At 35.6% G+C, this 16,285-nt stretch overlaps 1 protein-coding gene across 1 annotated transcript in view; it reads left to right on the top strand.

Annotated features, from left to right (window-relative positions):
- Positions 1-16,285, top strand: part of TAF4B (TATA-box binding protein associated factor 4b) — a 134,992-nt gene that overhangs the window by 64,591 nt on the left and 54,116 nt on the right. Inside the window, exons 10-12 of the mRNA XM_046670814.1 lie at positions 6,163-6,332; positions 9,993-10,123; positions 15,008-15,133. Of these exons, the coding sequence (XP_046526770.1) occupies positions 6,163-6,332; positions 9,993-10,123; positions 15,008-15,133 (427 nt within the window). The remainder of the gene's footprint in view (positions 1-6,162; positions 6,333-9,992; positions 10,124-15,007; positions 15,134-16,285) is intronic.

The following is a 16,285-nucleotide window of genomic DNA, read 5'->3' as shown; positions in this document are numbered from 1 at the left end:
CTATATCAGTACATATTTCTTGTGATTTGTTATTTTTGACAAAGTTACATAATGATGAGCATTTAGGTTGTTTCCAGTATTTTGTACTAGGAAAGCAAAGCTGCAGTGACTATTATTTTGCATGATTTCTGGAAAGAGCAGCTTATTCATTTTAAATTATCAGATATATCAAATGACTCTCCATGGAGGTTCTATTAACAAGTTACACTCTGGGGACAACCCTGTGGCCAAGTGATTTAGTTTGCTAGCGCCCGGGGTTTTGCTGGTTCAGGTCCCCGGCTCGAACATAGCATCCGTAATCAGGCCATGCTGAGAAGACATCCCACGTAGCACAACCAGAGGGACCTAGAAACTAGAATATACAACTATGTACTGGGGGGGGTTGGGGCAAAGAAGGAAAAAAAAAAAGAAAATGGGTAACAGATGTTAGCTCAGGTGCCAATCTTTAAATAAATAAATAAATTACACTCTGAGCAACAAAACTTAAGATAGCAAATTTCTACGTGTTCTGGTGAACTATAAAGATTTTTTTCCAATTCAACAGGTGAAAAATTATATCTTATATTTCTCTTCTGAGTGGGGTAGAATATCTTGTATTTGAATCATTTAAAATTTACTCTTAACTGAAGATTCATATGCTTCATCTGTTTTTCCATTGGATTGTTGGTCTTTTCCTTAGTTATTTATGGGAGCTCTTTATGCATTAAGGTAATTCCTTTTTCCATGATACAAATTACTTCCTTCAATCCTTACTTTAGGATTAGGGACTATTGTTGTTCTTGTTTTACTGAAGATGCTGGTCTAGAGAGGTTAATTAATCTTATTTCACATAGATAATTAAGTGGCGGAGTTGGGATTCTGTGCTAAGCAGTTGGACTCAGAAGCCTCCTCATTTTTACTCACTGTTCTTCTACTTCCCAGTACTTGGTAAAAGATAAACAGCACACCGTTCTGAGCACATAGAAATTCCTCAACTATTTCAGTACCATTTGTGTACTGCTCTACTGGGAACAGTAGGTGATGAAGATGATTAATAAGATCAATAAAATTAGTCGAGTTAGAGTTTAAGCCAAATATATTGATTATTAGAGTAGAAGACAGAGTAAGACTCTACCATAGCAGAGACAAAACCTGCTCAGAAGTTCAAAAGTTGTAGCAATTGGACAAATGCTTTAAAAGTATAAAAACAAACCAGCATTTCTAAAGTAGGCATTTGAAGTAGGCCTGGGATATAGATAAGGCTTTGGCAACTGAAAGATAAAAAGCAAGAGGAGTTGAAGACTAGAACAAGAAGGGAATAGCCTGAGCAAAGGCCAGAATCAGTGGGAACCATTTGATAGCGAGTAATGGGAAAGAAGAGTCCTAAGGTAGGTCATTACCTGGAAGGCCTTGAATATCAGGTTGAGTTCATGGGAACATGAAAGGTTTTTGAACAGGAAAGTAACGTGATTCACTCTACTTTAGAAGAATTAGTCTGGTGCTATTATAGATCTTAAGAGGTTGGAAGAGATTTAAGAAGACAGGCATGAGCAGTGGTTGACTTTATCAAAAGCTAAAGAATTGGATCAGTTTCAGAAGCCAGAATGCAAGGCATTAATGATAATTGGGTAATACTTCTTTAATTTTTTGCACAATACCTTATTACACCCCACAGAATCTTGAGTTGGAAGACTTTTCCTACTGAGGCACTATTAAATTTCCTTTTTGTATATCTCTTAAAACAAAACAGATTATCTTTCACAGTGCCTTCATCAAAAGACACTATATTAGACTGGAAGACTTGAAAGCGTGGTTCGGAGATTCTGACTTTCTTCTCCCTTTAAAATTAAAACCAAAGTAGAATCACAAATATGCTTCAACATCAAAGCCTTTATTACTGCCCTGACCTATTTTAGCCGTGTTGTCTTGCTTTCCTTCAGTCTGGCTCCTTTCCTAGAGGAAGTTTTAAATGGCTTGGGTGCTGTTTATTGTGGCACCTTTTCCTCTTTCCTCAGTTGGGTCTTCCTCTACTCCTGCTGCCTCTGTAACCATAGCAACTAGCAGCTGTACTAGAGGGAGCTGTGTTCAGCTTGGGGCCAAATAGGAGGAGGGAAGGCAGGCAAGAACAAATTTTATTGGACTGTTAGTTCCCTGCTTATTTCAGAGAAAGACTGCAAGAAGATTCTAAAATCATGGACTGTCTCTTCATTTATGAATTCTATTCAATTCTAGTACTGTGCTAGATCCTGGTAGTAAGTAGGCCTGGTACTGGTCTCTGCAGCCTGTGTCTGAGATCTCAGCAGGGGTTATGCAGGACCGTCCTGTGGAAGCAAGCTGCAGTTTACAGGACCTGTGTACCTGGCACACATCTCAGATTGTAAACATTCAGTGTTGTGTGCATGTGTGTAAAGGCCGTGTTTTGAATACCTTAAACAATTCTGATTTTCTTTTTAAAGGAAAGACAAGGGTATATGTCTAAACTTCATCAAATTTGTATCTCCAGTTTCCTTTCTCTGTTTAGTTACTACTTTTTAAAAATATCACTAATCATTCTGATTGGATAATCCATATACATAGTACAACAGTCAAAAATAGAAAGGAGTATAATATGGTATTCAATAAGTCTTCTTCGTATCCCTGCTTCCCTGTTTCCCTCTCTAGGGGAAAACTTGTCATGTATCTTTCCAGAGACATGTTGTGCCCCTATAAGTGTGTATGTGTGTGTGTGTACTTTTTCAAGATGCAGTGTATTCTGTACCTTGGTTTTTGTTTTTGTTTTGTTTTGTTTCACTTCACAGTACCCTTGGCAATTTTTCTGTATCAAGTCAAAGAAAGCTGCCTCATTCTTTGACGTGGTTGAGAGGGACCTTAGAAAACACCTAATCTAAGTTATTTGCTTTTCAGAGGAGGAAAAATTTGAGTCCTAAAGATATTAAGTAGCTGGTTGGGATTCTGTTTTGGAGTGAACTGACTTTTCATTGATGTGTTTTTGGCCTTTTTAAAAAATATAGTTTGTTTATTAGAGCAGTTAGGTTCACAGCAAAATTGATCAGAAGCTATAGAGAATTCCCTCTAGTCTCACACATGCGTACCCTCCCCCATTATCAACATCCCCCGCCACAGTGGGCCATTTGTTGCAATCGAAAAACCTGCCTTGACATATCATTATCACCCAAAATCCATAGTTTATGTTAAGGTTCACTTTTGGTGTGGTACATTTCATGGGTTTTTACAAATGTGTAATGATGTGTTTCCATCGTTATAGTATCATACAGAGTAGTTTCACTGCCTTAAAACTCCTCTGTGTTCTGCCTGTTCATCCCTCCCTGTCCACTAACCCTGGCAGCCAGTGGTCTTTTTCCTGTCTCCAGAGTTTGCCTTTTCCGGAATATCATGTAGTTGGAATCATCAATACGTAGCTTTTTCAGATTGGCTTACTTCACTTCGTAATATGCATTGAAGTTTCCTCCACGTCTTTTCGTGGTGTGATATCTCATTTCTTTTTGGCGCTCAGTAATGTTCCATTATCTGGATATACCACCATTTAGCCACTCTCCTACTGAAAGACATCTTGGTTATTTCCAAGTTTTGGCAATTATGAATAAAGCTGCTATAAACATCTGTGTACAGGTTTTTGTGTGGACGTAAATTTTCAACTCCTTTAGGTGAATACTGAGCAGGGTCGTTGCTGGATCATGTGGTACAAATATATTTAGTTTTGTAAGAAGTCACCAAACTGTCTTTCAGAGTGACTTTATCATTTTGCATTCCCACTAGCAGTGAATGAGAGTTCCTGTTGTTCCATATCCTCATCAGCCTTTGGTGTTGTCAGTCTTCAGGATTTCGGCCATTCTAATAGGTATGCAGTGGTATCTCATTGTTGTTTTAATGTGCGTTTCCCTAATGACGAAGGATATGGAGCATCTTTTCACATGCTTGTTTGCCATCATTTATCTTTGATGAGGTGTCTTTTAGGTCTTTGGCTCATTTTTTCAGTTTTTCAGTTTGCATTCTTATTACTGAGTTTTAAAAGTTTTTTGTATATTTTGGATAACAATCCTTTATCAGATGTCTTTTGTAAATATTTTCTGCCAGCCTATGGCTTGTCTTTTCATTCTATTGATAGTTGGGGTTGTTTTGTTTTTTTTTTTTTTTCAGATTTTTTCCTTTTTTATATTTTTAGTTTTCCTTCTTCACCCCAAATCCCCCCAGTACATAGTTGTATATTTTAGTTGTGGGTCCTTCTAGTTGTGGCATCTGGGACGCTGTCTCAGCACCACTTGATGAGCAGTGCTAGGTCCACACCCAGGATCTGAACTGGTGAAACCCTGGGCTCCTGAAGCAGAGCGCATGAACTTAACCACTTGGCCACGGGGCCAGCCCTGATGCTTGGTTTTTTAATAAAGCTTTTTTGCTCAGACCTTTAAAAAATTTTTTTTACTCAGATCTTGGTCCATCTTTAGGTTTATAGTTTCTACCATTCTTACACTTTAGATGTTTAAATGTTTAGAATGTTTTTGGAAATACTATTTTATTTACATAGGTGGCAAATTGATTCTTAGAACCATTCTCAGCATCCCGTACCTCTAACAATACCTCTGTGACGTTTGATAAGGTGGAGGCCAACCATTCTTTTCTTTCTTTCTTTTCTTTCTTTCCCTGAGCTAACATCTGTGCCAGTCTTCTTCTATTTTGTATAAAGGATGCCGTCACAGCATGGCTTGATGAATGGTGTCTAGGTCCACACCCAAGACCCGAACTGGTGAGTTCCGGGCCAATGAAGCAGAGTGCGTGAACTTAACCGCTATGCCACTGGGCCATCACTACGCCACTAGGCCGGCAGTCCAACCGTTTTTGTTTAGTTTATTTATAGTGCATGTTTCAGTTCGTGGTTTGAGATACTAATTTTTAAATTTTTTCTTTTCCTCATTGCAGAGACATACCTTTTAAAGTTAGTCTTTTAAATATACTGTCCAGATTGTAAGACCATTGTTCTTTCTTTTCACTTTCAACTGGTGTGTCTAGCATTTTACTTTCTTTCATTTACTTTGAATTTCTTGTTTATTTGAACATGGGCCCTTTTCCCTTCACTCCTAATGTGCTGCTTTTTAAAGTTGAACACTAGAGGGCTTCATTTCTTGACTGCTTGACGATTATAATTTATTTCCCTTTTCTGTGCACAAGTGCATTATCACAGAGAGGTTCATAATTTAAATCTATTGACATGAGAGGTGATATACCATTTGGCCTATTCAATAAAGAGCAACAACATCTGTTTAATATAATCATGTTTGTGTAAATTATGTTGTGCGCTGGTATGTGAGTTATGATCAGTAATGTGCTTATTATTACATATGATAATAAGAATATTGTCAGAAAATTTTAGTATTTCTTTTCTCTCTCTCTTCTCTACCCTTAAACATATGTACTTATCTTAGTACTGTAGCTATGTATCAATTCTATGACATAAAACAACTATTTAGTTTTGCAAGTAAAATGCAAGGAACTCAAACATATTTTGTGTTTTATATGTTTGTCTTTTTACATGTATGTGTACATTATTGTATATTTTAAATATAGGCCCTTTGCAGCCATTTGCTCAAGGATGTGATTTATAAATTCAAATGGTACAATTGGAGTGCACGAAAAGTCTGAAGCAGAAAAGCAAAACTAGTTTTAACCGTTTCATTTCACACTAGCTAGTCAAGAAGCCTTCTCAAGGGCCTTTATATGGGTACAACCTTTCAGGACCTGGGGATTTCTCCTGCTCTTCGGTGAACAGTGGAGTGCACTGGGGAAATCTGAGGAGCTCTTAATCATGTTGGATGAAAACAAAGAAATCTGTTTTAATTTTTTTGTCTTTCATTGCAGGGGATTTGTGGATAACTTAGTATAACTTCCAGATCTCTTTTAGTGTATCTCGTTTACTAAACTGAGACAGGGAACGATGGGCACTAGAAGACAAAGTTGCCTCTGATTCATCTTTCTGGTAGTGATTAGACACCAATTAATTTTAAAGGCTTACAGGGAAAACCATTCTTCAGTTCTTCTCTTGCTTGGATGAATTGAGTAAAATAATGTCTTTAGTTATAAGGAGAGATCTATGATTCTTGATCTCTTAAATTACTCATACGTACACACCACCACCATCACCACCAAAAAGCTACCTTTTTTTCCTATTAGAAATGAAGATGACATCAATGATGTGACTTCCATGGCAGGGGTCAACCTCAATGAAGAAAATGCCTGCATCTTAGCAACAAACACTGAATTGGTTGGCACACTCATTCAGTCATGTAAAGATGAACCATTTCTTTTCATTGGAGCATTACAAAAGAGAATTTTAGACATTGGTAAGTGCAGACTTATGATTATTGACCTGATAAGACTGTCTGTTCCAGGGGAAATGTTATCAAAAGAGACAGCCTGGGTTGGTTTCCCTGGAGCTCTGAGGCTCAAATAAGGCTCTAGAAATAATCAAGATTTCATGGGTGTTATAGAGAGAAGTATTTTATTTTAAAAACTGTTAACTTAAATCATATAAGCTATGGTTTCTGGTTTAGATCATTGAAGTTAATATTCATATTTCTTAATGGGATAATAGATGTGTATGTTTTTATATGAGTATGTACATGTGATATACTATTTTTTCCTGTCCTTTTCCTTCCTTGGTTGGCTTTAGGCATTTAGGTGTACAAATGCACTCTTATGTTACGAGTTTGTGTTTATGAAATATGGAAATGGGCAATGAGAGTAAGTCCCTTTTTCCTTATCTCAACCCTGGAATTCAAAACCACTCTTGCCTTAAAAGAATTAAATTACAATATTAGGGGTCTCACTAGGTCCAGGAGTAGTTGTTAGGTGGCTGCAGTATATGAAAGTAAATGGAAGAGAGCATACCAGTTCTATTCTGGAACCAGGCAGTTTTTTTGTTGTTTTTTAATACCAAACTCACAGTAATGTGAAAGACTACAATCTCCCCAAATTAACTGAAAAAAGAGACAGACTGTGGAGATGTTGTTGCATGTGAGTTATCTCATTTCTTGTGTCCTGATCCTGGGACTTATTGGAGACCAGCTCTCCTCCTTCACCCGTGTCAAATTTGGGGGGCCAGTATATAGTGACCTTTGGGTGTAGTTGAGTAAGAACCTTTACATTTTGTATTGAACGCCTAAGACAAAAATGTGGAGGTTTCTGAGTTTTGTTAGGCGCACGGTATGTTTAAGGACTACAAAGTGCATTACCATCAGGTATTTTAAGTCCGCTTCATAATGACTTGGTAAAGAAATGTATGAGCTCCTACTATGTGCTATATAAATTACCACTTTTTTCATTTAACTTGGTATGTATTATTATTCTTTTATCATGAAAAACTAGAATTTACAAGTAGTCCTAAAAGGATAGGAATTCAGAAGAGCTGATCTTAAAATGTTTGTTTGCTGTTTGCTTGTGTTTTGTTTGACTCCCCCTCCCCCACCCTCTTCTTCCCTCTGTCTCTTACGTTTTCCTCTTTGCATCTATATTTTTACTGTACAGGAAGCAGTTGCTTAATTTTGGAACAAACCTCATAAGCACTACACCTTCCTGTAATGGCTTGGGAAATTTACTGATGTTTAACTCCTTTAGCCATATAATTATTTAGAGCTTTGGTAGTATAGAAGTAGATACTTAGTTTTATCAATTCCCCGTCCCCCTTCCAAATTTTATTTCTAGCTTGATTTAAACCTTGATTATATGATAGGAAATTTTTTAGTATTTAAAGAGCATTTTTGATTATTTAGCACAAGGATTGGCAATTTTTTTCCTGCATGGGGCCAGATAGTAAATATTTGCCACTTTGTGGGCCATACGGTCTATCTACATAGCAACTGTTCAACTCTGTTGTTACATTACAAAAACAGCCATAGACTGTATGTAAACAAATAACACATGACTGTTTTCCCATCAAACTTTATTTACAAAGAGACCAGATTTAGTTTTCCAGCCTCTGCTTTCAAAAAGGAGAATTCTCAAGACAACTATTTGTATTTTCATTTCTTAATGAGGAAACACAAACTGGTCATTTAATATGATGGAAAATTGCAAAACTTACTTCTGAATTATCTAAGCTTTTTTTAAAAAGTAAAACTGTAGAGTGAATGGAATTATGTATTTCTAGGAATGTTTTCCATTTATAGTAAAATTCCATCTTTACAGAACAGATCAGAAAAGACCATTTCTTAATAACAGATATTATAAATTTACCCAAAGAATTTTTTGGAAGAAATTTTCCTGCTTGAATAGTGTTAGGAAAGTAAACATGGCAATGTTCTTTCATTTTTGCTAATTACCTAAATTAATCATTTTGTAAAAATCACATAAGTTTGCAAACACCAGCTATAGCTCCTTAATCAGTTATGTTGACTTTGTTAAAGAGAGTGTTTTATTTAAAGTGAGAATTTAACTTTGTATCTTTGTCATGTTTTATTATCAGTTTAGTGAAGATATTAGAATATTTGATTGTTCACTAAGCCCTGGAATTGTTTGCAAATCCCAGCTGTTTATTTCTAATATTTTTAAAATATGGAGTTTTCTTTTCCATAGGGTAAATTATCAATTTTATAAATACATATGAAATTATTTTCAGTTACCCCCAAAACACTAAATATTTTTAAATGCTCATTTTCTTTAATTTAGGCATGAAACTGGCATGTCATCCTCTGTCTACCCTATGTTTAGTTGTGATTTTAATCATTGGATTGTTTTGAAATTGTACAGTTCCTTCTGTAGAAGGCCCCTGCTAATTGTTTATGCTGACAGTTTTAGTAAAGTAGATTGGACTTTGTTGTGTTTTTTCCCTGCTTGAATCTTAAATTGGTGACAAATTCAGTTTTGCTACAAAGTAGTGAACTACATTTTGAAGATTTGGCATGGGAGAAGCTGGATAATTTTTTATCTTCTTCCTGTCTGGATTACTGTAGCCCACATTTTGAATTAAAGTTTCACCTTTATTACAGAATAATGTCAAAGAATGTATTTAAGACTTCTTGCCTTTTTATTAAAACGTATTTTTGCTATACTCATTCACACTTTGAAGAGTATATAAAAGTGTGTTTCAGATAGAGTGCAAAAATCAAACAATAATATTTTAAACATGTCTGTGTATATGCATATGTTAAAAAGAAACAAAATAACACTATTAAAAGCTCGTTTAAATTAGACTCCCTAATTGCCTGTATCTTTGGATTTAGGTCTCTGTTGATACAGGTGGTTTCACTGAGCTGGAGAATTGCTATTTAAATACTGATAAGGTTGATTTATAAATGAGCTTCTGCCTTTGGCTTGTGGTCCAAATTGTTTTCCTGAAACTTTCTTCCTAGTTAGCAGAAGGAAGAATAGAAGTTTGGTTTATTTATGGAAGGGATATGGTGAAAGAAAAGTTATTCAAATGGATGGGTGAAATGATGAGGCTTTGAGCCCATTTCAACTTGTAAATTAATTACCACAATTTATCAGAACATGAGTTAGTGCAAAATAAGCATGATTGGTAATGGACATAAGGAGTATAGGTACATCTTGTAGACAAGACATTAACAGAGACTCACAATCTGAATTCATTGAAATAAATGTCATAAATTGTTAACAGTGTCAAACAGGCCAAAATGTAATTTTCTATTTTTTTAATTACTAAAATTAACACAATACGGCACTAATTTCTGCAGTTACCATTTTCCTCCCTGAACACTAGGCTTGATTTGTGTTCTTATTAACTTTGTCCTATAAATGACCTTGCACGGAGAATGATTCTAGAGGCTAAGTGAAACAATGTCTGTATTTTCTGAGGCTTCAGGCTAAGTTTTATTAATGTAATGTCTAAGATCTTTGAAGTTGTGACTTTACCAGGAAAATCATAATCTCCAAACCTTTATTCATAATGGGTATGACTTCCAGGGGGAACAGAATACCTGCTGTGCTAATTATTTCAATTATCAGCCACTACTAAAACACGTAATGGATTTTCTCTGCTTCCACAGGTAAAAAGCATGACATTACGGAACTTAACTCTGATGCTGTAAATTTGATCTCCCATGCAACACAGGAACGATTACGAGGCCTTCTAGAAAAACTGACTACAATTGCTCAGCATCGAATGACAACTTACAAGGTAAAGGAAATCATTGAAGAAATACAAACTCTTCTCTCTCCTCTTTGTCATGTTACGGGTATTTTTTGGTCATAGATTCATTTTCTAGGTATATTTTTAAAGGAAGTGATTGAGATCTCAGTTTCATATTGGTAGAAAATCAAAGTCTTATTCTTAATTTGCCTTATGTAGATACACTTACATGACAAAATTAAAATAGCGTTTAAACTGGTATCCAAAGCTTCTGTGTCAGTGTAAGTTGAAATACGCATCTGTTCTCCTGAGGCTTCTCCTCCTAAAGCGTTTGATTGGGAAGGGGAGGATATGTTGGAATATTGGAATATTGGCTAGTTGTGTTCTCTTCAGTGATCTGTACTCTGCTAGCACTCCTGTTCCTTTTAATAAATTAAATGATTGCATTGAGTGCTAATACTGGTGCCACTCATTATCATCATTGGCTGCTTTTATGAAAAATGCAAGAATGTCTTGTCTTCTCCCTAGTGCTATGCACCAAATCATTTACCATCATCAAGGTGAAAGCACCTGATTTATTTGAATTATGGTTTTGGTGGAGAGCAGATTTATTGGGTAATGAGAGATGAAAAAGAAAAAACCTTTTCCCCCTGTATCAAGAAATGTTGGCAGCTAGATTTTGTACAAGGTGGTATGTGGGTAATCTTTAGATGTTTTGAGTTTGCAAGAATGGTCATTGTCATAATGTCCTAGCCAGAGGTTAAAAGGAATCCAGGCAAATATGAGCTACAACACGACCGGTAAGTTTCCTGGAGGAATCATTGTATTTTCTCTCCTTTCTGCTTCATTTAGAACTTGGGAAGAACTGTTTTTAGTTGCTGAGGTTCTCACTTGCATAAATCTTTGTGAGAATTTGCTGGGCTGTCTTAAAATAAGAGATCAACCAGAGAAAAGGCTGTGGGAGAAAAAAAACCCACTATCAGTATTTCTTTTTGTGTGTTTCTAGAATTTGTCCATTTCTTCTATGTTATCTAACTTCTTGGCATATGATTGCTCATAGTATTCTCTTATAATCCTTTTTATTTCTGTGAGGTCAGTAGTAACGATCCCACTTTCATTTCTGATTTTAGTTCCTTAAAATATAAAGTAGCTTACTGATTTGAGATCTTCCTTTTTTGATGTAGGCATATACTGCTATAAATTTTCTTCTGGCCACTGCTTTTGCTGCATTCTGTAAGTTTTGGTACATTGTGTTTTTGATTTCATTCATCACTAAGTATATTCTAATTTCCCTTGAGGTTTCTTTGGTCCTTTGGTTATTTGATTTCCACATATTTGTGAATTTTCTAGTTTTCCTTCTATTGTTGATTTCTAGCTTCATTCCACTATGGTCAGAGAAGATTCTTAGTATGATTTAATTATTTTAAATTTATTGAGGCTTGTTTTGTGGCCTAACATAGGGTCTATCTTGGAGAATGTTTCATGAGCACTTGAGAAGAATGTGTGTTCTGCCCTCGTGGGATGGAGTGTCCACATGACTATCAGATCTAGTTGGTTTGTAGTGTTAAGTCCTCTATTTTCTTATGGATGTTCTGTCTAGGTATTCTAACCATTATTGAAAGTGTGATATTGAAGACAAGCTATTCTCGTAGAAGTGTCTGCTTCTCTTTTTAGTTCCGTCAGTGTTTGCTTCATATATTTGGAGGCTTTGTTGTCCGGTGTATATATCTTCCTGTTATATCTTCTTGATGAATTGACTCTTGTCAATATATAATGTCCTTGTTTATCTCTTTTAACAATTTTTGATTAAAGTCTATCTTGCCTGATATTAGTATACCCCTGGTTTCTTTTGGTTATTATTTGCATGAAATATTTTTTTCCATCAGTTCACTTTCAACCTATTTGTGTGCTTTCATCTAAAGTGAATCTCTCATAGACAGCATATAGCTGGATCACACTTTTATCTGTTCTGCCAATCCCTACCTTTTGATTGGGGAGTTTAATCTATTTACATTTAAAGTAGTTACTGATAAGGAAGAACTTATTTCTGCTATTTCACTATTTTTCTGTATGCCTTATGGTTTTTTTGTCCCTCATTTTCTCTATTACTGCTGTCTTTTTTGTTTGATTTTTTTCTTGTGTATTGTTTTGATTCCCTTCTCATTTCCTTTTGTGTACATTTTTTAGATTTTTTTTTGTAATTACCCTTGTGATTGCAATTAACGTCCTAAATTTATAGTAATCTAGTTTGAATTTATAACAGTTTACCTTCAATTTTGGGACGTGGGAGAATTAGTCTTCCTTTTTGGCTTTTTACTGTAATTTTTTAAAGAGTTATAATTTTTCAAACCTGGATTTTCCCCTATTGCCATCCCAGTCACCCTTTTGTTTCAGAGATACATGAGTTCATTTTCATTTACAATGGGCAGTTTCTATATAAAATGTGACATGTACAATTTAGTATGGAATAGAATCCTTCCAAGTAATATTGATTATTCTGAGTGCCATCCAAAGCTCTATTATGTACAACCTTCAGATGCAATTCTTCTGTTGTATATCGGTGCATATGTTCCAAGGATTTAGTTGCCCTCGGCAAAATGGATAGTATCTACCCCACCTGGAACCTCAATAACTTAGCTTAAAGCTAACACCTCCATAACCTTCTGTCTTGTACACTGCCTATTGTGGTTGATTTTCCCCTGCCCTCCTTTCCCCACACTCATTCCTTGATACAGCTAATCCACTGTCTCAATTTACACATATAGAAAGGCAGCTACATTATCATCCTTCTTTAAACAGAAATAATAATCATTTAGTTATATTTGAATCTACTTCAAAATTAATACTTATTTTGTAGACTTTGATTGTAATAATCTTTGTATCATAGATTTAGCCTTGCCCTTATATTTCAGTTCATCCCCATAGGATTTATTTTTATCTGTACAGTGTGGGAAACTCTACTCCATGAATTTCACAAAAGTGAGCTACTTTTATTAAAAGCAAAAATCCCACAATCTCTTTCCATTTGACATCCATCTCCTTTTGCTAATCTTTCACCTGGTTGGATATAATTCTCTAATTAGTCATAGTCCCTAAACTGAGATTTAAGTAAAGAAGTAGAAAGTGACACATGTAGTACAAAGCTTTTGATCTTGCTGCCAGGTGTTTTCCCACTGAAGATATGTTATAGTCTTCTGTGTGCCGGTGGGCTGGAGAAGCTTCAGTGTTTTCCAGTTAAAAGAGGCTATAGTGCTTTCTTTACATGGGATTCATTTGGTCTGAGTCCTTATATTTTTATTGCTAAACTACCCTACTCTGTGGTACATGAAGACTTCAGTTAATCCAGCTGGGTAGACAGGAAGGAATATGATAAGATTGAAGTTGCTGTTGTGTAAATAAATTTGGGGACTCAGTAGGAGTTGGGGAGGCACTCATTTGTTTAGCATCTGGAGGAGTAAAGGAAGGATGCATTAAGCCAGAGGCAGTTGTATCCAAGTTGAGACAGAGAGGAGGAATCTTACCCATGGGAATGAGATTCAGTTAAAGTTTAGAAAGTCTGTGCCCCTTTTTAATTTAGTGTTTGTTGTCTTTTTTAAATTAAATCCTGCAGTAAACTGTCTCCACAGTATCTGAAACCAAAAATGGTAAAGATGAAATATTTAAGAAATCACTGGTTATTATGTTTATACCTCTATGGTTGGCCTATAATGTATTCCATGTTCTATCTTGTATTATTTAACTTTAAAAGTATTTAGAATTCTTTTTGTATTAAACATTAAGTAAAATAAGTAGCACTAATATATCCTTGTTCGTTATACTATGTAATACTCTTTTGATCTAGTTAAATACCAACAATAAAAATTTAATTTAAAAAGAATCTTGGGCATATGAAATCTCTCGGTCCCAGTTAATTGAATCAGCCATAAGCATGGGATAAAACAGAAATGGAAGTGATGCTGAACCCATGATTTCCAAAGCCAGTCACTGACTGTTGGACTAAATGTTTAATAGCATCAGTTTTCCTATCATTCAATCTCCCTCCTATAGCTTGAATGTCTGAATTACTGAGATGAGTAGATGACAGGATGTCTTAAATATTGATTGGGAAGATTGCACCCCCACCCCAAGCATTCACAAACTCGTATATGTATTACAGAGGAGAAATTCGGTGGTCATATCAGATGAAAAAAATTACATAATATTTAGATTGGAAAGCACTGTTTTATATTCTGGAATATCAGAATAAATGGAACGAAGTAAATTTTATCATTTTATGAAACAATTAAGGCAAATAATTATACTTCTTTGTTATGGCTTTCATTTATAAATTTTATACTTTATTTCTTTAACCACAGTTTCTGCCCAAGTTCATAGCTTAAGGGAATCCTCAAAACAAGGTTTAGAATTCTAATATTTGCCGTTTTATCTTATGTTGTATTTTGATAGAAGTTGTATTCACTTGTCAAGTTTAGACCAATCCAACAATAGAAACAAGGATGATAACTTTCATCTTTGGTATGTTTTTCAGTGAGGTGACTTTTTCTTGTTGTTTGTCTTTGACAGGCCTAAGATCTAATTAATTGTATTAAGGTCTGCTGAGATGGACAGTCATTTAACTAAAAAGATTTAGGTTATAGGTAAATGGTACACTCTCTTGCTTTCTACTTCCTTTTGTTAGGATCTGCTTGGCTTAATTCCTTTCTTTTCCCCCTCTGAATGAAGCTTACCAGGGAACCTCTTTGAAATTTAAATGCTTAGTCACCTCTCAAATTTTAAGGATGATTGAAGTTCCTTTTTTTTTGTTTGTTTAAACCTCCTGAAAACTTAGCTCCTTGTGTCTCGTGGTGTTACTGTCTCTAGCTGATTTATAACAATACCTAATGTAGAATGTGTTGCCTAGGATCATCATAAGACTTTCTTTTTTTTTTCCAGGCAAGTGAAAATTACATCCTGTCTAGTGACACCAGGTCACAGCTCAAATTTCTTGAAAAGCTGGATCAATTAGAGAAGCAGAGAAAGGATTTAGAAGAAAGAGAAATGTTACTTAAGGCAGCCAAGGTAAGGTCTTTTGTGATTTATGAGTGAACAGGGCCTGGCAAGGAGATCAGAATTGGTTTTATCATTGGTTGACTGTCTTGGTTTTATTACGCCTTTAGATTTCTCTGAAGAATTTCTTAAAATGAAATTACTAATAAAATCTCTCACAGCCAGGATGGTGTGGTGCAGTGACTTTTAGTTAATTTAGTTTAATGAAACATAATATTTTGTCTCCTCATTCTCAATTCCTGTGTGGCTAGCATCATACCTGCCATCCTCCCACATAAAAATGTTTTGTAAAGTTTTCAAGGTCTTTTTAGGGACGTGATTTCAACTTGTGTCAAGTTGAAGTTGAGACAGGAAAATTTGGAAAGTAGACAGGAAAGTTATGGGTAAAATTAGGAGTAATTAGGACTATATGGAACAAAATATAGGATACGCAAAAATGATTTAGAGAGAAAGTAAAAGAGAGAACAGGTGAGGCTATTATTTATTTATTTATTTCCTTTCTCCTTTATTTAAACATTTTCCTGGACTATTAGTGCCAGATGAAGTGAAAGTTAATTCCACTACAATGTGCGTTTTGTTGCTTCACCTTTCTTTGTAGACCTAGGGCCTTTCTGAGTAGTCTTAAAGGGTAGGCACTAGTCTTATTCTTTTATTTTAAACAGCTTAGTTTTAATTTCTAGTGTTCTTAGCAGCCTTCCCTTTTAGAATATTGTTGCTGATCACGTGCCAATCACTTTTTTAAAAACTAATTTATTTTGAAATTATGTCATACTTAGAGAAAAGTTGCCAGAACTATACAAAGAACTCTCATCTCCTTTACCCAGATTCCTCCCACCCCCTTTATCTGGTTTTGGTGTGTCCCTGAGCTAACATCTAGTGTCAGTCTTCCTCTTTTGGTTTGAGGAAGACTAGCCCTGAGCCAACCTCCGTGCCAGTCTTCCTCCACTTTGCACCTCAGACACCACCACAGCATGGCTTGATGAGCAGTGCATAGGTCCATGCCTGGGAGCCAAAGCCATGAACCCTGGGCTACCAAAACAGAGTGTGTGAACTTAACCACTATGCCACCGGGCCAGCCTCTAGATTCCCCCATTTTTAACATTTCATTGCATTTGCTCCATCTCCACCCTTTCTTCACACACACACATCCCCGTTATCGTTAGT

The sequence above is a fragment of the Equus quagga genome, chromosome 9 (genome assembly GCF_021613505.1).
Source record: "Equus quagga isolate Etosha38 chromosome 9, UCLA_HA_Equagga_1.0, whole genome shotgun sequence".
NCBI classification, from domain to species: Eukaryota; Metazoa; Chordata; class Mammalia; order Perissodactyla; family Equidae; genus Equus; species Equus quagga.
The sequence above is the reverse complement of the archived record's forward strand: the minus strand, read 5'-3'. Positions and strand labels throughout refer to the sequence as shown.